General features: G+C 42.1%; 1 protein-coding gene across 3 annotated transcripts in view; it reads right to left on the reverse strand.

Moving 5' to 3' along the window:
- Nucleotides 1-1,385: 1,385 nt before the first annotated feature.
- abca2 (ATP-binding cassette, sub-family A (ABC1), member 2) overlaps nucleotides 1,386-24,547 on the reverse strand; it is a 168,201-nt gene continuing 145,039 nt past the window's right edge. The window contains exons 36-50 of one of the 3 annotated variants that reach the window (XM_063896434.1): nucleotides 18,351-18,525; nucleotides 18,134-18,249; nucleotides 17,140-17,287; nucleotides 16,939-17,062; nucleotides 16,396-16,528; nucleotides 16,129-16,249; nucleotides 15,481-15,659; nucleotides 14,685-14,826; nucleotides 14,349-14,483; nucleotides 14,071-14,174; nucleotides 13,499-13,591; nucleotides 13,263-13,365; nucleotides 3,823-3,960; nucleotides 3,519-3,728; nucleotides 1,386-2,582 (exon numbers count right to left, since the gene is read on the reverse strand). In XM_063896434.1, coding sequence (XP_063752504.1) covers nucleotides 2,547-2,582; nucleotides 3,519-3,728; nucleotides 3,823-3,960; nucleotides 13,263-13,365; nucleotides 13,499-13,591; nucleotides 14,071-14,174; nucleotides 14,349-14,483; nucleotides 14,685-14,826; nucleotides 15,481-15,659; nucleotides 16,129-16,249; nucleotides 16,396-16,528; nucleotides 16,939-17,062; nucleotides 17,140-17,287; nucleotides 18,134-18,249; nucleotides 18,351-18,525 — 1,957 coding nt within the window. In that variant the 3' untranslated portion in view covers nucleotides 1,386-2,546. Of the gene's footprint in view, nucleotides 2,583-3,518; nucleotides 3,729-3,822; nucleotides 3,961-13,262; nucleotides 13,366-13,498; nucleotides 13,681-14,070; nucleotides 14,175-14,348; nucleotides 14,484-14,684; nucleotides 14,827-15,480; nucleotides 15,660-16,128; nucleotides 16,250-16,395; nucleotides 16,529-16,938; nucleotides 17,063-17,139; nucleotides 17,288-18,133; nucleotides 18,250-18,350; nucleotides 18,526-24,547 lie in introns of those variants that run through there. The other 2 variants (XM_063896435.1, XR_010166908.1) reach the window with 2 other exon arrangements.

Consider the following 24,547-nt stretch of genomic DNA (forward strand, 5'->3'; position numbering starts at 1 on the left):
AGGACCGGATAGCGAGATAGCGTTTGTTAGGTTTAGTTAAGCCAGAAAACTCAAACATATCCAGGAGCTGTTGAACTGGCTTCGTGGTACAGGCCTCTGGTCCTTCATACTAAGAATAAAAGAAAGGATTTGACAAAGTAGTGAGCTAAATCCTACAGCTACAGATCAGTGACTGCTGCAGAGTCAGGCAGAGCATCAGGCAGCTCCTTCTCCTCCATCCAGGGACTTCTGGGCGGAGCCAGGAACAGATCCGAGTAGGGCTGCACCGTGAAAATCGATTCGGTACAGGTCCAAAATACCGGATCCTGAAGTACCGGTACTGTACAGATATAAAATTACACCAAGTATAAAGTTATTTTGTGACTGGAGATGCGTAATTCCTACCACAAAGACGAAAATTTAGCACTGGAAAAGACGTAAAATGCCGCGCTAAAACTTGAAATCAGAGCCATCTGTGATTTGAGATCCTCTCGCCACAGTCTCAGGAGACATTGCCAGAGCTTGGCTGATCCAGCGTTCTGATTGGTCAAAAAGACTCAAAAGCAGGTTAGCCATTTTTCCTTTGCTGACATTTGGCGTCCTTTGTTGCTTTTTTGTAATTTTGCCGCGTTAGTTAAAAGCCGCGGACTGCTCGGAGTGAATTTGTTTGTCATGCCCGTGGGAACACCAGTAGCCTAAGGTCTGGGATCGTAACAAAGCTTTCAGGGGGCAAGAACGCACGGTGCAACCTCTGTAATGCCACCATTCAGTGCAGCGGTGGAACGTCTAACAACGTCACACATAACATTTACGCCGTCATCACAAGATTGAGGCAACTCCACATGAGTATGGAACGATCATTGCGTCCATGTTCAACATTAAGGGTACATTTTTGTTGTTTTAAGCTAAGAATAGTTGAATTCTGAGATAAAACATGGGCCAAATTAAAATGTTTTAGTTTTCATCTCCTAACCTCATGGCCTCATGCGACACCAAACGTGACCAAAGTGACACCTAGGGACAGCGTAACTAATACGCAACAGATCTTTCAGGCGGGGAGTTTTGGCAGCAAGGGAGTTTGCCAGCGGCTTGTCTCCCACTCTAGGGCTATAACTGGCCCTGCTAGGGACAGGAGCCGCTATTAGCGGGCCATTCGTAACACTAGACAGGTACAGGTACAGGTCCGGACCTCTACCTAAACCTCTGTACCGGTACCTGTACCTGATGTTACGTTCAGGTACGCAGCCCTAGATCCGGGGCACCTTTGCAGTAAGGAGAGAGAGAACAAAAGGGGGGAGCGCCAAACAGTCCTCTATGTTTGATGAGTGTTACGTTTTGAGAAATATAATGTAGTTAAACATTTCAGCAATAAACCTCCAGCTTAACATCCATAGTAATGAAAGAAATGACAGTGAGTTTTCCCTGTTTAATGTTAACTCCTTCAAGTAGGAAAACAGCCCATCAGTGCCATAAATATCACCAACAATATAATGTGCATTAGCTGTGAAATAAATAGTGAAACAGACACTTTCAACAAAGTTGTTGACAACTTAATAACCACAAAATCATAAGAGTAGTTTAAAGCCACATGCCAACATACTGTACGCCAGAGAAACATACATAAACAGGAACTTTTCAGTTTGTAAAAAACTACAAATATGTTTGCAAATCATAACAATAAACAAATGTGTTGTACCCAAGTAAACCACTATTATTCTGATCTGAGTGTTCCCTTCAGTATCACAGTGATGGTAGTGCAGTTATTGTCAGGGAATAGAAGCAGAGTGCACTGCATGGTCACACTGTTAGAGTACCTTTACTGGAGATAGAATTCTTTTTCTTCTTTTCATTATATTTACGTATATATTTGTATTATTTTACACTGTGTCCGGTATGTAGAGGATCTTCTTGGCAGAGTCCACAACACAATGATATGTTAAAAGCACAAAAGAGAGCATTCAGTATAAAGAGTTAATGAGTGAGAGCAGGCGGCCAATCAGATGCCTCTATAATCCCTCAGGTCTGACATTGAGGTCAAAGAAAAGGCCGACAGCTCTGTCCTTCAAAGGTGCATTTCAATAAATCCTGTTATCTCAGACACACACACACACACACACACAAAATAAATCATTCTTCTTTCCACATAAAAAATATACTGTCTAATGCCATCCAGGCAGGTTCAGTTTGGTTCAGTAAGGGCCCTCTCTGGTTACATGAGGCCCTTTATTAGAATGCGTGTTCCACCGAATTAAAGTCACCTGTGCTGTCAGACACTTTGATATGATCCTCCACTAAAACATGTAGCTAGCCTACTGCGATTTAGTGAAGGACATTCTAAAAGAAAACATTTGAACAGAAACCTTCCAGGACCGAGTGTTCAGTGTGAATCTGTTGCATTCTGCAGGCGGACTCTGCACCCTCTGAGTCCCTGACAGAATAAACCATTTCAGACTGAAATACTGAACTTCTGGTCCTATGTTACACCATGCAGAGCTTTGGTCCTCTTCAGGGTTAAGATCAGCAGCTCTGAAAGACCCTCTCCTGCCCTCTGCCCTTCAGAGGTTCTTTCAACATAGAGTGTCCGTGTTGAAGGACAGCTGCACCTGCCAAACACACATCCAAATGTAGGTTATTCTGTGAAGCAGCAAACAGTAATAACGTCATGGAAACAGAATGCAACCAACAATTTTACATGTTTAAATAAATCTAATACTATGTTACTGCCACTACAACGAAAACACTCTATAAATTCAGGAGAATAGATTGACCAAGGGTTCATTCTAACATGTGCAGAGGACAGAGATGTGCTGTAGCCATGTCACAAGAAGTTCATCCTGTCTGTGTAACGGTTGTGTTCTGTGTACTATTACTTCTGGTATCATTGCACTTTATCACATTTTGTAGGAGCCATTTCCTTAGTTTATCATTTAAGATTAGATTAACAACATGAGATTGTGTGGTGTTTGTTAGTTATTCAATTTGAGTATGTTACTCCTGCAGGTCTGGTTTGCAGCATAAAAGGAGAGGTGCTGCCGCCTAGCTGTGTGGCATACAGTCTTAAGACCTTGCTTAGCTTGGATCCTTATTTATCCCTTTATTATTTAAAGTACACATTTATTTAGGAAACGGTTTGATTGAAAATGTTTTTTTATTTTGCATCGCCTGTTTGGAATAAACAAGAATATTTTATTTTTCAATCGCATTTGGACATTCCCTATTGTGTCTATTCATCCTTTGACCCATGAGTGAATCACAGACAAACAAATGGATATTGTGGTCACTACAACTATATTTAACCCACAGGAAAACGTCCTGTAAGCTTGCAGATCGGTGCCTATGATCAGTCAGTGGAGATCAGCACAGATCTTCTTCTCTCTCAACATGACTCACAGGAATACGCTAGAGGAACCTCCAGGAACCTTGTTAAGTCAGATTTTTTTTGTATTCATCTGTCTCTGAATCTGATCTATTGAAAAGACGGAGACTTTGTTGTTTTAGTCAACTGTTTAATCCAATAAACAAAATAGTGATCCACTCACCCTTTCCTCTTCAAAGCTGATGAGTCCTTCGTCATCGTCGCTCTCCAGCTCCTCGGGCGCCTCGCTTATCAGAGCGCTGAGCTCCGTGTTGGCCGGCCGAGACTTCAGCAGGTTGAGGATGCGCTGCAGGGGGGACAGTCCAGGCGCTGGGGGGGAAACCTCCTGCTGATCCAGGTTGTCACTCTGCTTCTTGGCAAAGTTGACAAAAACCTTAGCAGAAGAACAGAATAAAGAGGATTTATTCCATTTGTTTACATTGTGGGATGTCCTCCTGCATGAAGCTAAGCCAGGTACAGTGCCTCACATTGTCCAGAGTGGTCTGACTGACGGAGTAGTCTTCGATGCCCAGGACCTCCACCACCTGCTCCATCTTACTGAACACCTGAGCCAGGGAGATCCGCTCAGACTTCAGCTGGTACTGGATCTTAGTGTGGTGACGCTCCTGCAAAGATCACAACAGCTGGCAGTCTTCAATTTGTCGACAAAGATCTCCAACCAAACCCAACTCAACAAAGTCTGAAAAAAAGCTCCTGTAAATATGAAATGTTGGGACAAATAACGTTACCTACGGTCAGCTGGTCATCCCTGTCTGTGCCACATGTCAACACACTTTTTTATTCTATTGTTTTTTCTTGTGAAATTGTGACATTAATGTGAGAATGGACAAGAGGTTTTTGTCAGCTCATAGGGAACAGTGAGTCAGATCCACCTGAGTTCCTGATCTGTGCTGGGACTGCGTTTCATACCACTGCAGTTGTAGTGGAGAGTTAAAGGTAACTCAGTGTTGGCAGTGTTCTCTAGTTTATCACTAGGTTCACCCCGGTGTGTCGGCCAGAACACCACTTAAGGCCAAAGGTCCAGTGTCCAGGAATGAGGAGCTGAGATGATGCTTGACCTTCTTTATTGTGTCCTTTAATGGTTTGGATGTTTGTATATGTGTGGTCTTACTACAATGAAATGAACACAATACCTGAATACAAAGTTAACTATACATACTTAAACAATAAACATAGAGGCAGCCGATGCTCTTATTCTGACACTACCACAGACATGGAAGTATCCGGTAATCGGGTTAGCGAAACAATAGGTCTAAAACTTAGCAGTAAACACTAAATATCTCACTCGTAACCTCACAAACATTCATCCACATGAACTACAGCTTAACACCTTAATAATAATTATTAAGGAACAACATAAACAGTACTGTGGACAACACTCATCGTCACTTACGCACACTAACACAACAAAACCTTCCCGCAACTACTTGTAATGGCCACCGTCTGACCTAGTGCCACGTCACACAAAACACGTGAGCTAGCCCCTCCTCCCCTCATCATCTACCAGGGGTGTCCAAACTACGGCCCGGGGGCCAAATGCGGCCATTTTGAATCGGCCCTCAGCAAATTCTAAAAGTATAATGCAATATGGCCTTCAAATTAAACTTTTGCTTGTCTTATATTGTACTTCTCAGATATATATGTTCAAATATATTAATGAGCCCAATTTCAAATAAATGTAGTCATTTAAAATTGAAAACATTTTCGAACAAATCTTAGTTGAAAAAAACTCAATAACTTATTTCTATAACAAGCTTGAAATTGAACCTTCATATTTACTCTTATTATCAGCAATCTGAGGCCAGCAAAATAAATGAAACCCTAAAGACAGATGGGATGTAGGCTGTTTTTTCCTGAAAGCATTTTCAAGTATCGCGCATTATTCAGCTACATTTGATTTGTTTTGCTTACTAATAACTTAACTTCGCTCTCCGTATATTTTTCTGTATGTGGCCCTCGGTGAAAAAAGTTTGGAAACCCCTGATCTACACCCAACAACTGAAAGTACTGAACATCAACACAACTTTGGAGCCTTTTCTAAAGCAGTCATTATTTTTGACATTCACTGTTGGCGCCGTTTATTTAGCTTTTTTCTTTCACATATTTATTTAAGTTTTGAACAGCTATGTTCGCGTCCTGTTAATGGTAATTTTTCTGTTACTTTCTGCACTTTTTGTTACGGAGAGCCACCCACGCTCAAAGGACGGACGGCATTGTTTTCACCCGCGACCAGCTGGTCACGCTGTGAAGACCTGTGCAGCTGCCGGTGTTCCAGTTTAACTGGATTCCGGTTTAACTGGTGGCGTTTGTTTACCTTTTCCGACAGATGTTGTGGTTGCCCGGTTCGTCAATTTCACGTAACTTGTGTGTCTGAAGTGTGACCAGACAACGGAGAAAACCTCGGCGAAAATACGTTAACATCACCAGTTCATGTAAACTGCATATGTCGAGATCACCTACAGACAACAACAAAAAACATAAAAATGGAAATAAACAATATTCATACTCTAACAACAGGATTCGAACCCGTACATTTGGCCAATATATATCTCAACCATGAATGTTACTCATTACACCACCGACCGGCTCAAATAACACCGTGCTTGAACCATATAAGTGTTGTCAGCTCTTATCAGCTGTTTACAAATCACCGTTTAACATGGATGAAATAAACCCCACCATGTTAACTGGGGATATTCACAATATGACACAGGCAGACGCTGCCAACGCAAGCCTCAAAAACTAATGCAAAAGCCATGTGTTACGGACAAAACACAAGCATGGACATCTGAAAGGATATTGCTTTGTTTTTTTGCCTAAAAAGTGCATATAGTGACCATTACAAAGCACATATCAAACGCTATGAAAATAGCCGCTGTGAGATACGAACCCAGTCATGCTTTCAAAAGGTATTACACTGTCTTACCACTAATGGTCTGAGCTACTGTTCAGACGTTGAAAAAGTAAGTTGAGTATTTCATATTGACAAATTGCTTGTAGCTGTTCCCAACAATAGGAAAAAACAGTAACAATGACATTGAAATTGATCACTGGATGAAGTCAATTAGCAAATTAGGTGGCAAAGGATATATATATATATACAGTGGTATGCAAAAGTTTGGGCACCCCTCTGAGATTTCATGACAATTTGCTTTTCCTTTATAATAGAAGATCACAGCAACAACATTTGTTTTCCTACAAAGATGTAGACGTTTTAGTGTTTTCCAGACCAAAATTCTTAGGGTAGCATTACATAGTTTTATTATAATAAAATAAAATGCAAAAAATGGGATGTGCAAAAGTTTGGGCACCCTTATAAATAGCATTCATTTCAACACCTGTACGGATTTATAGCTGACAAGTTGCTGCACAAAATTGCTTTGATTAGCTCATTAGACCTTCAATTACAAAGACAGGTGGAACCAATCATGAAAAAGGCTATTTAACATAGGTAATAGCTGGCTGTGCCTGGCCTAGGTTCTTTCTTAGGGAGTGGCAAGATGGGGACCTCAAAACAACTCTCCACTGACCTGAAAGCTAAGATAATCCAACATTATAAATTAGGAGAAGGGTACAAAAAATTATCTGACAGGTTTAAACTGTCTGTCTCCACAGTCAGAAACGTAGTTGTGAAATGGAAGGCCACAGGAACAGTCCGTGTGAAGGAAAGATGTGGTAGGCCGACAAAAATAGGGGAAAGGCACAGGCGAAGGATGGTGAAAATGGTCACAGAGAAGCCACAGACCACCTCCAGAGAACTACAACAACATCTGGCTGCTGATGGTGTAGTTGTTCACCGTTCCACAATCCAGCGTACTTTGCACCAGGAAGAGCTCATTGGAAGGGTGATGTGCAAAAAGCCTTTCCTGAGTGTTAATCACAAGAAGAGTCGCATGAGGTATGCAAAAGCACATCTGGACAAGCCAGAAGCATTTTGGAACAAAATACTGTGGTCAGATGAGACCAAGATTGAGTTATTTGGTCATAACAACAGAACAGGTATGCATGGCGAAAAAAACTCACTGCATTCAATGAAAAGAACTTGTTGCCCACTGTAAAATTTGGTGGAGGATCTATCATGTTATGGGGCTGTGTGGCTAGCACAGGTACTGGAAAACTTGTTAAAGTTGAGGGCCACATGAATTCCTTACAGTACCAGGAGATTCTTGACAAGAATGTTCTAGAGTCAGTCACAAAGTTGAAGCTACGCCGGGGTTGGATTTTTCAGCAGGACAATGATCCTAAGCACCGATCAAAATCCACCAAGGAATTCATGCAGAAGCACAGGTACAATGTTCTGGAATGGCCATCCCAGTCCCCAGACCTTAACATCATTGAAAATGTATGGATTTATTTGAAGAAGGCTGTCCATGCACGGAGGCCAAGAAACCTGACTGAACTGGAGACGTTTTGTGTGGAAGAATGGGCCAAAATACCACCTGCCAGGCTTAAGGGACTTGTCTGTGGCTACAGGAGGCGTCTACAGGCCGTTATTGCAGCAAAAGGAGGCAATACTAAATATTAATGGAATTATTTCTTAGGGGTGCCCAAATTTATGCACATGCCTATTTTTGTTTGAATGCACATAAACATGTTTCTGTTTGACCAATAAAAGTTATTTCACTACTGAGATGTTTCTGTTACCATAAGGTATAACATATGTTAAAATGAAGTTGCTGCTTCAAAAGCTCAGCAAGTGACAAACTGATGCAGTGGTTTTCCTAAGGGGTGCCCAAACTTTTGCATACCACTGTATATATAGCTGTTTAGACGGGCCATTTATAATCGTCAGCATGGATGGAAAAAGTGCAGACATAATGTCAAAGAAGGGCAAGACATTGCATAAAGTATATAGACCAACTCGGCCATAGAGCCAACACCACGTGTGCCGCACAAATGGCAAACTGGTTCCCCATCCGCAATTACTGACCCATCCCCAGCTCAGTCCCCATCCCCACCTCAGTCCCCATCCCCAACTCCTTCCAGCCCTACATTTCACAAGTACAAGAAATACAAGCAGACACTCTGGAAACTGGTAATTATGGACTTATTTTGTCGATTGTTGATGAAACTGGTGGCTGGTCCCTTTGACGAGCAGGGGATCAGCCATCTGCGAATGGACATAGCCCAACAGCTCATCAAGGAAACGGGTTGGTTTCTAATTTGTTTTCAGTTGTTATTGTCATGCAAGTGCTATTTATTTCAGCCAATAACATGGCTATCTGTAATCAACAGATGATTTGTCTGAGCTATGTTGGGTGCGTGGCGAACATGACACTCATGACGAATGGGTCAGGCAAAGTTTTTTTTGCCCTTTTCTTCCAGATGTAGTACACGCCTTGTAAAAGCTGGTATCACAGCCTTTGTGTGGGGGAACCACCTGTAGACAAAGATTACTACTGTCCTGCATGTATTTGACGGTCAAAAAATAAAGTCCCTTGCCAAACCATGCCTCTATTCATCCATTGATGAAGTTGTAGCCAATTATTTTCTCAATTGGGAACAGCTACAAGCAAATAGTCAATAATAAAAATTCACCTGGTTCTTTCAACGTCTGAACAGTAGCTCAGGCCATTAGCGGTAAGGCAGTGGATTAATACCTTTTGAAAGCATGACTGGGTTCGTATCTCACAGCGGCTACTCTCATAGCGTCTGATATGTGCTTTGTAATGGTCACTATATGCATTTCTTTAAGGCTAAAAAACAAAGCAATATCCTTTCCGATGGCCATGCTTGTGTTTTGTCCGTAACACATGGCTTTTGCATTAGTTTTTGAGGCTTGCGTTGGCAGCGTCTGCCTGTGTCATATTGTGAATATCGCCAGTTAACATGGTGGTGTTTATTTCATCCATGTTAAACGGTGATTTGTAAACAGCTGACAAGAGCTGACAAGATGCATATGGTTCAAGCAAGGTCGCTTGAGCAGGTCGGTGGTGTAATGAGTAACGATCATGGCTGAGATTTATATTTTGAGATTTACGGGTTCAAATCCAGTCGGTGGAGTTGGAATATTGTATATATATTTTCTATTTGTTGGCCAGCATATTTTGTGTTGTTGTCTGTTGTTGACTGTAGGTGATCTCCACATGCACATTTACATGAAGTGATGCTTACGTTTTTTCGCTGAATTTTCTTTTTTAATATTGTCTGGTCACACTTCAGACACACAAGTAAGGTGAAAATGAAGAACCTGGCAACCACATATGATTCAGCCGTACTGCGTCATATGACGCTCAAGGAGTGGAAAACGTAAACAAACGCCACCAGTTGAACCGGAATCCAGTTAAACTGGAACACAGGAAGCCAGGCATGACATCGCGGAGGTGCTACGGAGGCACCGGCGGGGTTCCAAATGCTTTCATCACCATCACTGGGGATTTTAACCATGCAAAACTGGAGAAAACTCTACTTACATTCACTCAGTATGTGAAATGCCCCACGAGAGACAACACTCTGGGCCTTTTATATGCTAATACAAAGAACGCACACTCGGCCACTGCCCTCCCCCCCTGGGCAGATCAGACCACAACCTGGTCTTTCTGGCACCAAAACTAGTCCCCCTTGTTCAGAGGCAGCCTGTATCCACTAGGACTGTGAGGAAGTGGACCCTGGAGGCCAATGAGGCTCTACAGGACTGCTTTGGGATGTGCTTTGTGTGCCAAATGTAGAGGACCTCAACAACATGACCGACTGCAACCTTCAACTTCTGTGAGCAAACAACACTGTCGGTTAAAAATGTACACTGCTTCCCGAACAATAAACCCTGGATTATCTGAAGTGATCTGAAAGCACTTTTAAACAAGAAGAAGGAAGCTTTCAAGTCTGGGGACAAACCACTGCTGAGGAGCATCCAGCACGACCTGGGGGACAAGCTGAGGCTGAGCAAGGATTCCTATAGGTCGAAGTTTGAGGCCAAGCTCCAGCAGAACAATGGCAAGGATGTCTGAACTGGGATCAAAGCCATCAAAGGGTTCAAGGGTAGAGACAGGCTGATGACCGGCAACCTGGAGAGGGCTAACAAGCTGAACACCTTCTTCAATAGGTTCAGCTCCCAGCCCCCTGCTGCTGTCTCCTCCACTTTGCACCTCACCTCCACCACTCATCCGGGCTTCAACATCCCCCCACTGCTCTCTATGCCTTCACCTTATACACACTGACTTTCAATACAACTCAGAGTCATGCCATCTGCAGACATTTTCGGATGACTCTGCAGTGGTAGGGTGTATAAGGGATGGATGCAAGGAGGAGTACAGAGCGCTGGTGGAGGATTTTGTGGACTGGACTGGAAGAAACCATCTGCTTCTGAATGTGGCCAAGGCCAGAGAGATGGTCATTGACTTCGGGAGGAAGAGGACGTTTCCACAGCCCCTGTGCATTCTGGGAGAGGATGTGGCTGTGGTGGAGGACTACAACTATTTGGGAGTGCTCCTTGACAATGGACTGAACTGGAGGGCTAACACTGACGCTGTGTACAAGAAGGGAATGAGCCGACTCTATTTCCTGAGGACGCTGAGATCTTTCAACGTGTGCAGCAGGATGTTGGAGATCTTCTACCAGTCTGTTGTTGCCAGTGCACTCTTCTTTGCTGTCGTCTGCTTGGGGGGCAGCATCAGGGTCGGTGACAACAGCAGAATGAATAAACTGATCAAGAAAGCTGGCTCTGTCATCGGCATCAAACTGGACAACTTAGAGGCTGTGGTGGAGAGAAGGACTTTCAACAAACTGTCTTCCATCATGGATAACCCCACCCACCCTCTCCACCTGCAGCTGGACAGACAGTGGAACTCCTTCTCCAACAGACTGCTCCAGCTCCGCTGTCACAAGGACAGGTACAGGAGAACATTCCTGCCCACTGCAATAACCCTGTATAACAACTCACCTCTTGCTGAAAGATAACTCCATAACCTCTCTGTGATCAATGAACTTAAACCATTACATACTGTACATTCTATAATTATTCTAATAATATTCCACACCTCTCACACTTATTGTACATATTACATCCTGCTCTATATTTTGTTTTTTATATTTTGTGTACTTTCTTTGTCCAAAATGTATATATTTTTATTTATTTTTTTGTATTGTAACTATATTGCCTTGTTTTTATGCTGCGGCAATATAAACATTTCCCAAATTGGGATCAATAAAGTAATTCTATTCTATTAAATCAAATTTGGAAGGTTTTGAGGTTAAAGTTTTTTCAATAGAAACATTGTTATGTCAACATATATTTCTGGAATGAATTAGTACAACGTTTGGCAAGTGTTTCAGCACTGTGTGTCTGCAGTCGGTGTCAGTATATTTAAAACTTTGGTTCTCCCTGTTTACATTATCACAAACTATGAAAGGGATACATGATTCATTGTTTAAGGTCCCCTCTTATGCAAAATGCACTTCTTGCTGTCTTTTATACATAAATATGTGTCCCGGTGTGTAAGGAGACTCACAAAGTGTCAGAAAATACAATCCTCTCTTTTTTCCTCCTTACCCACATCTCTAAAAACGGGGGTACAAACGAGCTGATCCAGATTTGCTGACGATATGATGTCGTATCGGAAAAAGGGGCTGCCTTTACTTTGAACTCCTGGCAACATCCAGCTCACTTGACACGTCCCAATCTATCGTCCCCCATATACAGTCGCGAGCTTAATCCCCTCCGCAGCTGTGTGTGTATTCAGCAGGATGTCTGCAGGAGGGACTTGTTGTTGTTTATATAATACATATACTGTCTCTGTTCTAGTGGTAAACTCTGAGAAGTGTTTCAGAAATAATGCTGGATGTGGTTTGAACATAATATGGGGTTTAATCACGGCAGCGTTTAGCTGAGTTTCTCCCAGTAGAAAACTCTCTTCAGAGGAGAGATCATGACGCTCTAAAGGGGCGTAGCCAGCAGCAGCTCCAAAGGGGCGTGGTCAGCTCAAATTTAAAGAGACAGTCACAGAATCAGCACTTTCGAAAACGGAGCTGAAACAGAGCGATAGCAGACATGCTTAAAATCATTTCAGACCTATGATATATGCCATAAAAGAGCATAATAGGAGATTTGTAAGGCACTGTAATTGAATATTGTTATTCTTTGTGTTGTTGTTATTTGCTATATAAAATAAAACCAACATGTTGTGATATTTTGAGATAAAAAAGGCAACATCTTTTTTGACTAGTTAAATCAGAGGAACATGAGTTGATAGATTACTGGCATATGTCAAAGTTTAGTCAGGATTAAAGTTGTTTAATGGCAGCACATAATGTTTCCTGTTTGGTGTCTGGTTTGACTATATTAACTGTTATGAAGCATCATTAAATATATATGTTCCACAATTCAAGTAAAACACCTCTTCAGCTAACTCATTAGCACAACATTTACACTGCTTTTTGGAATTACTGGTCAATAGACTTCAACTTCGGGATATTAGACCACTTGTTTTAGAGTGAAATAAGCAGGAGTGATGAGTTATTTAGAATCAATAGAGACCTGTATTTGTTTAGAGTCTTAGTTGTGTAGTTCCTCAAATATTTGTGCGTCCGCAGTGTGCCAAATGCAGCTGCCAAAGCCAAAGCACACATTTTTCCATGAAGGTCTACGGATCTGCTTATTTGTCATGTTTTTGGAACATTCCACACACTGAGACTGCAGCGGCCAGAGCAGTTACTTTTGCATGACAGCAGGAATCTAGCAAAATCAGTAGATCACAAACAAACCAAATATTGTCAGGCCTCAAGTAAGCAAGTAAGTAGCATCCAAAGCCACCACAGAACGGGCTCTGAACCCACACCCTGACAGAAAGAGGCTCACAGCCCTGCACACTGACTACTAATCCTGTAGGGGTTGGTTTCCTTCTCATAGATTCTGATCTCCTGGAGGTTCTGCACATGCTCAGTGGCTCACACTGTCTCTGCAGTAGCGTACCTTCAGCACGGCCTCAGGGAAGTTCCTGTTAAAGAATCGCAGCACCTCCTTCACATTGGAGCTGCTTTTGGTCCTCACTGTGATCATGTAGCCATCCCCAAACCTGCAGCATGGTCATAGAGACATGACTGACATGAGAGGCTCTTTTGAAACAGAGAGATGTTGTGATATGCAGTTCAGTGTAACATAGATCTGAGAGCTGGTTTTAAAACCCAGGAAGAAGGTGAAGTTCTGACCTGTTCTTCAGATGTTGGATGCTGCCCAGGCATTTGAACCTGCCGTTCACCATGATGCCCAGCCTGGTGCACAGAGCCTCACACTCCTCCATGCTGCAGAGAGCAGCAGGACACACTGTGTTAGCTACAGTCAGATTTATTTCCCCCAGTGATCCATTTCAAAGTCTTAATATGTTTCTCTCCTGTGTATGGGAAATAATAAACAGGTGATTTTTGTAAACATCAACCTTACTGTACAGATGGGCCTCTAAGCACGGGGGGGTATAAAGAGCTACTTGATGAACTGCAGTTTTTGGCACTTTACTCTTGCTTCACTGCCTGAGAGAAAAGAGAAACTGCAAATGAAATCTTTGATCCAAATCAATCATCCTAGCAAACCTTCTACTTTTTTAACACAAAACAAAATCAAAATAAAGCTTTTTTTCTGTGTCGTTCAGTCATACACTGGAGAGAAGAATTTCATTATGAAATGGATCACCAGAACTGTTTGGTTCTTGTTTGAAAAAAGTGAAATGACAACAGTGAGGTTTACCAGTGGAATTCCACTAAATGTGAGGACTGAGATGTCTCACCTGTGTGATGTCAGCACCACAGAGCGTCCTGTCTTTATTATGTCCAAAATTAAATTCCAGAGGAATCTGCGAGCCTTCGGGTCCATGCCAGTGGTGGGCTCATCCTGGAAACCCCCGCAAAATACAGCTTACTGGTTAGTTTCAAACACAGTATTTACTCTCATTATGGTTTCTGTTGCCCTTCTACACGGTCCACTTAAACATTAGAGCATCATTCCATCTCTCTCCTAATGATCCACTAAGACAAGCATATAAAAACATCCATTCCAGCTTCTTACCAGGAAGATGAGGGAGGGGTATCCTATCAGAGCGATGGCAGTGGAAAGCTTGCGTTTATTACCTCCACTGTAAGTGCCGGCAGGCTTGTCTGCATACTTTGACAACTCCAGCTTCTCTAATGCCCACTGCACCACCTAAAGGAGGGGAAGGGTACTGTCAGTCTGTCAGGACCACTCATCTGCTCAGGGGGAGGACAGGGGGGAAGATGTCCCACAACTCAACAAAGGTTAGCCCTGGGAGACCTCTGTGTGTGTCTGTGTGTGTGTGTGTGTGTGTGTGTGTGTGTGTGTGTGTGTGTGTGTGTGTGTGTGTGTGTGTGTGTGTGTGTGACTGACCCTTTCCTGGTCCTTCCAGGGAATGCCACGGAGGCGGGTGTAAAGTTCAAGATGTTCTCTAGCAGTCAGGTCATCGAACAGAGCGTCAAATTGCGGGCAGTAGCCGATACTCTGCTGCACACACAACAGGTCCTTCAGGATACTACCCGCGCACACGCGCGTGCACACACACACACACACACACACAGACACAGACACAGACACAGACACAAACACAGACACAGACACAGACACAGACGTTATGGTGATAAGAACAGTCAGGGTTCTGGGTAATCAGGAGGATGTTTTTGGACCAAAGCAAAGTGTTAACCAAAACCTTGATTCCAACAGAAATGAATTGCTTTCTTATTTTAATAAATAACTATAAATGTACCTGGTATTATGTACCAGGCTGTAAACATGTTTATTTTTACTTGTGAGTCTACTGTAACATGTTACCAGGTCTAACCTGGTAACATGTTTCACATCACTTTTGAAGCAGGCCTCTCAAGGAAGTGGCCATTCAAGAAACTGCACTGTGTGGCACATCTACATGAGATGGAACTTTATTTTATAAATTCAGGACGTCTACATGCTTGGCAGTGTGCGTTAATCTGAGGCAGGTTGTGGCAATTACCAATAAAAAGACACATTTTCTAATCCGTATATGCACAGTGACTGGTTTTAGGTAGGTGTCCACCTACCATAGATCTTAGAATCTGTTTTTTAACTGATGTGTCGCTAGTTGTTTTTCTACTCAAGTAAAGCATACAGAAGAGCAAATAAACATTTAAAGTTATCATTTTCTGCCACTGACCTGTTCCCGTTGATGAAGGCCTCTCCTCCAGTGGTAGACTCATCTCCTGTCAGCATCTTGAAGGTGGTAGTCTTCCCTGCTCCATTCACTCCCAGCAGGCCGAAACACTCCCCCGGCCGTACGCCCAGACACAGCCGGTCCACGGCCAAGATATGACCCATCTTCCTGGATTTGTAAATCTGAACAAAGGCCGTACCAGTGTTTTGGTAAGACAAAGCATCTTCAGTATAAACCATGTATATCTCACAGATAATATGAGTGTTTTACTGTCAGTGTTGGAAGTCTGGGAGGCACTATTTTGTGAGTAAACATAAACATTTGTTTGCTCCTAATTCACACTATGTTACATAGTTATGCCATTATATTACTAAAAAACAAAGCAGTCCAATGGAGGCATTTCAGGCGGGGTGGGGGGTGGGTGTGTGTGTGTGTGTGTGTGTGTGTGTGTGTGTGTGTGTGTGTGTGGGAGAGAAACCTTTGCAGACCATTTACATGCACAAAAACCAACACACTACAGAGAGGGAACAATAACAATCATGTAAACGCGATAATGTGTGAGTTAAATACGCATTTGTGTGCAAGTTTCTGTGAAAACAAAACTGTTGCTTCTTGGAATGTTATGAATGTTGATGAGCTAAATGTGCAAACCTTTGTGAGGTTGTCGATCTTTAGCTTGTCATTGTCAGCGTCTCCTCGTAACACTCTTCGTCTCTCACAGGCCACGTCTACATCGTCATCGTCTATTGGCTGGCAGCTGACAGGCATCCTCCTGCACACACACACACACACACACACAAACACACACACACACACACACACACACACACACACACACACACACACACACACACACGTCTGAAGGAGTGACAGTGAATCCTGACACTCCTCACACTCTCAGAAACGAACATGACTCACGGCGGCTTCCTGAGGAAGTTGTACTGGCAGAGGATGGTGATGAGGAAGCCAACAAAGCCTTCGATTGTCATGGCAACGAGCCCTCGAGTCACGATGTCCCACTCAAATGGAGACTTCATCTTGTCAAACTGGCCTGAAAGCACACCGACAATTTATCTCTCTTCTTTCAAAAACATTTGTCTGTTTCAAAAGCAAAAGGATTTACAGGTCAACCTTGTTGAGGCCAATTTAAGGTTTATGTTTTTCATTTATTTACAATCAAACACATACTTATTTAGTTGTTTCATTTTATATTTCTGCACATAAAGTAGACTTTGCTAATAAAGTTATTATTGTACTATTTTCATAAAAGAAAATGATAGGCAACAAAAGATGAAATAACAATGTTTCTATCTTCTAACATCCTCCTGTCTGATCAGATAGAACATGTTTTTTATATCCCTTGTATCTCACACACAATAATAATTAAGACTTATTCACATGGAATAACGGTGGGAGAACATTAAAAACACTAAAAACACTAAAATTATTGCTCAGGTGTACCTATTTTAGCATAGTATTCATTGATGTACTCGTTGTAAGCCATCTCCATCAAGCCATGTCCCAGGTTGTAGTTGGGGAAGATCAAGAAACAGGACTTCAGGTAACTGTTGACTCTTTTCAGATCCTAAAGACATGAACATAATAAAGGATTAAGACGTCATGAGACTACACAAAAGCTTAAAGAACAATCTTCAAACTGACCTTATCGTGTTCAAAGAGCTGGAGCAGGAAGGTGGCAACAGTGGCAGTGATGCCTATGAAGAGGTTGATGACTATGAGGAACACGTAGGCTGTACTGGGCACCTCAAACCAGAAGGATGCTGGGTACATGATGGGAGTAATGGACCACCTGGAGGAAGAGCCGACACATGGAGGAAGGAGTTTTTTTGAAGGGCCGGACTACCTTCTGATTTACAGGTCTATTCGATGTCATTGCTGCCAGATGTTGTTCAACATTCAGGAGTAATATAGACACACGCTCCTTACATTAAGCACAAACAAGCCTGATTCTTGCTAACTAAAACTTGCATTCCATCCACAATTAATGTTAATTACTGAAGCACCTTTCTGTGCTCTAGCTAGCTAGCTTGTGTTAGCATCACCTCACTTTTCCTCAGCTACATCCTCTATGATAAATCACTTCAGATTCTTAAAAAAATCAGGATGGTGACAGGCAACATTTCGCTGGACATTTACCCAGGTCCAGGTCTTGGAGGAAATCTACCAGGACACAAACTGCTGTCTCATCAAGTGCAGATGTGGTTGGGAGTGTATACCGGAACATGGGGGCCATAAACACTACGGAGTCCCATGATAATTGGTCTTGATCAGATTGACAGAATTTTTTTCACTTTGATTTTCTGTGTCATTTTTAGTCCAGCTCTCATTGGATAGATGAGTTTGGTCTCAACAAATCACACAATCAGTATCAGTAAAGATTTTCAACTTGAATATTGCGTTCATCAGGTTTTACTGTGTGATTTAAGTGTGGAACTTAGTTTGTGGTTAGTTTTAAAGGCAACAGCCTTTAAAACTAACCACAAAATAAATTCCATTCAGTTTTTTTAAATGTGGTGAATTGACCTTTTAATAGAAGCTGCAAGAACACTAGACTAAACTATAATAAGAAGTTAACCCCAGGTCTAAAGGCTGATAAGTAAAGATGTATGTGTGTATGTACACTCAAAGGTCTCACCCGTACAGAAGAAATAGAGAGAGGACTGCAGGGAAGTTAGTTGGTGAGGTGTAGGCCGGCAGGTCAAACACAAACAGAATAATCACGCAACATGTGGCAGGCACCAGGTAGTTCAGCTGAGGAGAGAGAGACAAACACTGAATTATTCAGAATATCCACTGCCCTGACCTCAGCAGGCATTATCAAGTCTGCAGTGTGGATGCCAGGGTTCTCTCACCATATCCCATATGTAGTTAGCCAGCCAGTAGATGACGGGGTCACACCCGCTGACAAACTGCAGGTGTTTGGCCTTCGTGGATTTTTCTGCAACAAGGAAGACCACAAAGCTGGCCGGTACAAAAGACATGGCCACGATAATGAAGATGGCAATCACCACATCTGTCCCCTGGAGCCTGGAGATACAGGAGAAGAGAGGAGAGGAGAGGATGTTAAACAATCCAATAAAAAACCCTCAATCCAAATGTTGATGAACGTAACATGAATATTTAAGAAAGTGAAAGTGAGGTTTTGGCTTTCTTAGGAGAATATCTATAAGGACTATTATCAGGCAAATATTAGTGAGCAGAATTATTACGCAACTAAAGGAAAAACCAGTTCCCATCTCACTTGTTTAATTTCCCCTGTTAAAGTGAGAATAATAAACTCAACATGTACAAATAAACATTTCTGACATTTAAAAAAAGACCAGATACCAACATAGCCTCCCTTCTCTTCACTGACAGTCCCAAGCCTTCAGTTCCTGGAGTCTGTCAGTTCTGGATCTGTGGACCACCAACCACAGCCTCCCAGACTCTGTTCAGAGAGGAGTCTCCCTTCACCCCAAATCTCCGCTTAAGAAGGACCCACACGTTCTCAGTAGGGTTTAGGTCAGGTAAGGAAGGGGGCCATGTCCTTATTCTTTCATCTTTAAGGCCTTTACTGGCTAGCCATGCAGATGAGTACTGCGCTGCATGTGATGGAGCATCGTCCTGCAGAAGATCCTGGTCTTCTTAAAGATGCAGACATTCTTCCTTTTGAGTCCATCTTCAACCACGAAAACGTCCATCTAGCTCCTCTTTAATAAAAACCAGCCCACACCAGAGCCCCACCTCCACCTTGCTTTGGTCTGAATGGAAGTGGAGCTCTGGGCCCGTTAGTGATAGTCCTGGGCCCATCCATCTGGTCCATCAAGACTCACCCTCCTCTCATCAGTCCATGAAACCTTTGACAGATCTGTCTTCAGATATTTCTTGGCCCAGTCTTGATGTGTCGTGTTCAGTGGTGGTCTGGTTTCAGCTGTCCTTACCTCGGCCCTGTCTCTGAGCTCTGAACACCTTGTCCTTCTGGGCCCGGGACAGCAGTGGAGGATAACGGCTTCCTGTTAGCTTCATGTTTGATTCGTCTCAGATCTTTGGCACTAAATTTTAGTATTTTTCTCTCTACTTTGCAACAAAACGTTTGAAGGTTCTGTGATCACGACCCAATATCTTAGAAAGTGAAATCAGAATCAGAATCTATTTATTCGTCCTACAGAGGGGAAATTTTAATTTGCTACAGCAGCAACAGAGCTAAAGACAGCTTTACAAAAGAAAATAGGTATTTAAAAAATATTAAGATAAAGAAAAACACAATTTACGAAAAACACATCCTTAAGGAGACATAGCAGCCAGGTAAATATTGCACAGTTATTGATAATGGCATATTTATGTTTATATATTGCACATAAATTGTTATTGCACTAGTCAGTTTTTTGTTTTTTTGTTGTGTGTATGCGGGCTCTACCAGGGGCCATGCTGGCTGTGAAGTCTGACCGCTGTAGGAAGGAAGGACCTGCGGTATCTCTTCATGAGACAGGTGCAGCAGCCTGTCACTGCTGCTGAGGAGGATTCCACGGATGTGTCAGAGATGGAAGAGGAAGTAGAGGAAGGGGGCGGCGTGGCGGACGGAGAAGGGATGGAGGTGGCGGTATGAAAGGAGAAAGAGACAGTGTGTGTGGATTCTCTGCCTGCGCAGAAAAGAGGCAGAGGATTAAAAGAGGGAGTGGATGTTTCTTTGGAACAAAGAAAGTCGAAGAGACTTATAGTAAAAAAGAAGGAAATGAAGAGAAGGAGTAAATCAAGGGGATTTACAGGGAAATATCCGCAGAGGTGAGTATATGTATATGTACATGTATTGTATAATACTCACTGCCTCCCTCACAATGGTGACACTGTCCTCCTTTAATCGGAACGGCTTAAGGACAAGGGACCGCAGAGATGCGGCCCTGATACTGTGTAGCTCAGACATAATATGCCTGCAAGAGACACATTGGGATGAAAGTTGTATGGAGAATGTGAGGAAAGAATGGGTGGGAGAAATGTTTGTTAATAATGGGAGTATGAAAGCTAGAGGGGTGGCAATATTAATTAAAACTGGGGCGGTAATAAATGCAAGGAAGGTTGAGGATGATGGTGATGGGAGAATGATTGGGATACTGTTCGAGTGTATGGGAGAGACGTTTAGATTACTGAATGTATATGCACCGAATGAGGAAAGGGGGAGGAGGGAGTTTTTTGAGGGATTGGATGGAAAATGTGGGGGGAACTGTATGATTGTCGGTGATTTTAACGTATGGTGTGGAAGGATGGATGTGTCAATGAATATGAGGTTTAGGAATGATTCATCACGTGGTGTTTTAAAAGCAATAATGGAGGCAAACGGGATGAAGGATGTGTGGAGGGAAAGAAATAGTAGAGCCCGGGTTTTTTTAAAGAATCAAATGGTGGGAGGGATTTTGAAGCAGAGTAGAATAGATTTAGTGTGGAGTAGCATAGGGGGAAAAATCGGCAGAATTTGATATAGGAGCACTGCCATGAGTGATCATAACATCATGGACTGCCTGGGAACAGTTGTCCATGGAAAGGGAGGAGGGGTGTGGTGCTTAAATGCCTGCTTGTTCAATGAGGATGGATACAAGGGTAAAGTGAGAGAATGTATGGAGAAATGGGGAAGCGTGAATGGAGAAGATGTGGGGATGTGTTGGGAGGGATTCAGAAATGATGTGAAGAGGGTGAGCATGAGATATAGCAGAAACAGGAACAACATAGAAAGAGAGAGAGAGAAGAGAGTTAGGAAAGAGTTAATTCTAGTGGCACAACGGGTAGATATAGAAATAGGGAGAGATGTAGAAGAGTACAGCCGTTTGAAAGAGGAGTTAGGAGAGATAGAGCAGAGAAAATGTAGATGAGCTATAGTGAGGAATAGGGCTGGATATGCAATTGAGGGGGAGAAAAGTACAGCGTTTTTCTTGGGGTTAGAGAAGAGGAAACAGGGAAAGAACTATATTGAGGAGATATTAGGAAAGGATGGTGAGGTTATTACAGATTTTGTAGGGATAGCAGAGAGAGTTGAGGAGTTTTATAAGGAATTATTTGAGGTAGATGAGTTTGATAGAGAGAGCTTATAACAGGTGATAGACAGCATGGAGAATAGATTGAGTGATGAAGGTAGAAGACTGTGTGAGGGGGAATAGCTCAAACTATTCAAAGAGCTAGAAGAGAGGGACGAATTGCCGGCTGGAATATCAACGGGAGTGATTAGCTTATTGTACAAGAAAGGTGATAGGAAGAGATTAGAAAATTATAGGCCACTTAGTATGTTAAACACGGATTATAAAATGTTGACACGGGTGTTAGCCAATAGGATTAAGAGGGTGATAAAAACAGTAGTTGGGGAATCACAAGCATATAGCATTCTAGTGAGAGACATTAGTGATACAATAAGCAGTATTATGGACACAATTAGGCACATGAAGGAGGGAATAGGGGGGATCGTAGTAAATTTAGATTTAAATAAAACTTTTGATAGGGTCAGTCATAGTTATTTATATAGAGTGTTGGAGAAGGCATGATTTGGGAGAAGATTAATAGGGTGGGTAAGGAGGATTTGTGTTAAATTGTGCAAAACTAACAAATATGGAAACTATTTCTGGGTGAGAAAATCAAAAAATGTGGAGGGTGTGGGGTTAAGTGGGATTTTCATGAAATATAAGAAAGGAATGTTGGATGGTGTGAGTGATTATCAAAGGGAGGTCTTGAATGCATGGGGCGAGTTCCTGGATGTGGTTAGGTATGAATGCGTGAATGTGAAGCAGGTGTGGGAGCAGCCCCTCTTCCTGAATCCAAGGATCACTCATGAGCAGTGTTCCTTGTTCAACCTGCCGATGTGGAGAGCGGGGTTGAGGAGGGTTAGGGACTTAGTGTTACAGTATGTACCGGGATTTATGAGGGCACAGGTGACAGTAGATGATGTTAGGGAAATAGATCAGATAATGGATTTAGGGACAGCTGAAAGTATGCTCGAGAAGATAAAAGTGGGAATGCCGAGTGAATGGTTAAAAATGATTGAGAGTGAATGTAACATAGAGGATGAAAGTGAAGTGGAGTTGTTTGCGGGGAAGGGAGATGTGAATGTGAAGTTGGTTGATTTAAAAACAAAGTATGTGTATAAATGGTTAAGCGGGGATGTGATTAGAAGGCCTGCCTCAGAGAGTGTGTGGACGAGAGTAGTGAACGGTTTGATTGGCAGGAGAATGTGGAGAAATGTGAGTGAAGTGGAACAGTATTGAATGGGATCACTTTGACTTGATGTTAAGGCACAATAGGGTGTTTAATAACCTGGTCATTAGTCAATTTGATCCAACAGTTAAGAGAGAATGTGATGTATGTAAGGACCAGGTTGAAACCTGTATGCATGAGTTTGTTGACTGTAGAGAGCTTGTTGAGTATTTTGGAAGGATGGAAGAGTTAGTTAGCAGAGGTTGGAATGAATGGTATGTGAGAGAAATGGAATGGAAGGAGTTGTGGTTGTTTGGTGCGATTGTGAAGAAGGATGGATGCAATGTGTCTCTGCTTAATTATGTTCTGAGCCATGCAAGATACGGCGTAAAACTGAGGAGGAACAGTGCCCATTATGAGGGGAGGAAAAATAATATCTGGAGCATTTTTGTAAGGACCACAAGAAGGGACCTAAACATGCTCCACAGCCACATGGGGAAAGAAACTTTTGAGGAAGACTTTATAAACGGAAGCTCTTTATTATCAATGGAAGAAGACATTCTGGTCTGTAATTTTGGAAAATGATGATGGAATGTTTATTTTGTTGTGGTTTTGAAAGGAAAATGGGGGACTCATTCTCAACAAAGAAAAAGACATTGTTTATTTTCGTAAAGATGTTTTGTTTTATTTTGTTGATTTTAGATTATGTTTTGTTTATTTCATTAATTTGCATGACGAGTTTGGGTTTTTGGTGGAGGAGGAGTTATTATTTGTTGTTGGAAATGTCTGAGAAGAATGAAAGGAACCATGCGGGAAATGAAAATACATATTGATATGTAAGATTGTGGAAAAAAAGAAAAGAAAATACAATTAAACAAAAAATTGTAAAAAATGTAAATAAAATGTAAATATGGTATTTTTATAATAAAAATATATATTTTTTAAAAAGAGTAACGATCATGGTTGAGATATATATTTTCAGATTTACGGGTTTGAATCCCGTCGGTGGAGTTGGAATATTGTATATATATTTTTCTATTTTTTGGCCAGCATATTTTGTGTTGTTGTCTGTGATCTCCACATGTGCATTTACATGAAGTGATGCTTACGTTTTTTCGCCGAGGTTTTTTTTAATATTGTCTGGTCACACTTCAGACACACAAGTAAGGTGAAAATGAGGAACCTGGCAACCACATATGATTCGGCTCATACACTGTCATGTGACACTCAAGGAGTGGAAAACGTAAACAAACGCCACCAATTAAACCGGTATCCAGTTAAACTGGAACACCGGGTCAAGGTTTCAAGGTTTCAAGGTTTTATTGGTCATATGCACAGCATTTACAACGTATATGTTGGCAATGAAAATCTTATATCCCATGCACCTCCATATACTCAACATACATGGTGCAAATAAGATAAATAAAATAGTGCAAAAAGAGAGAAAGAATATTTACAATAACAACAATAAAGATTTAAGGATGTGAAATATATACATATGTGGAATACATTGAAAGTATTTAAATACTTTACTCTGTTGAATGAGGAGGTATGAACAGATGCATATATTATGTATAACAGATGTATATGGCAGATATGTATAATATGATATGTGTACTATAAACAGATATGTATGGCAGATGTGTATATATATGTATGTATGTATGTACTATAAACAGATGTGAGTAGACATTCACAGAGCTCAGGAGTTCAGCAGTCTTATAGCCTGTGGTATAAAACTGTCTCTGAGTCTGGTGGTCTTGGTCCGGATGCTGCGGTACCGTCTGCCAGACGGCAGCAGACAGAACAGATTGTTGCTGGGGTGATGGGGGTCCTTTAATATCCTACCGGCCTTCTTCCTACACCGCTGGGTGTAGAGGTCCTCCATGGATGGCAGCTC

The sequence above is a fragment of the Eleginops maclovinus genome, chromosome 12, assembly GCF_036324505.1.
Source record: "Eleginops maclovinus isolate JMC-PN-2008 ecotype Puerto Natales chromosome 12, JC_Emac_rtc_rv5, whole genome shotgun sequence".
NCBI lineage: Eukaryota > Metazoa > Chordata > Actinopteri > Perciformes > Eleginopidae > Eleginops > Eleginops maclovinus.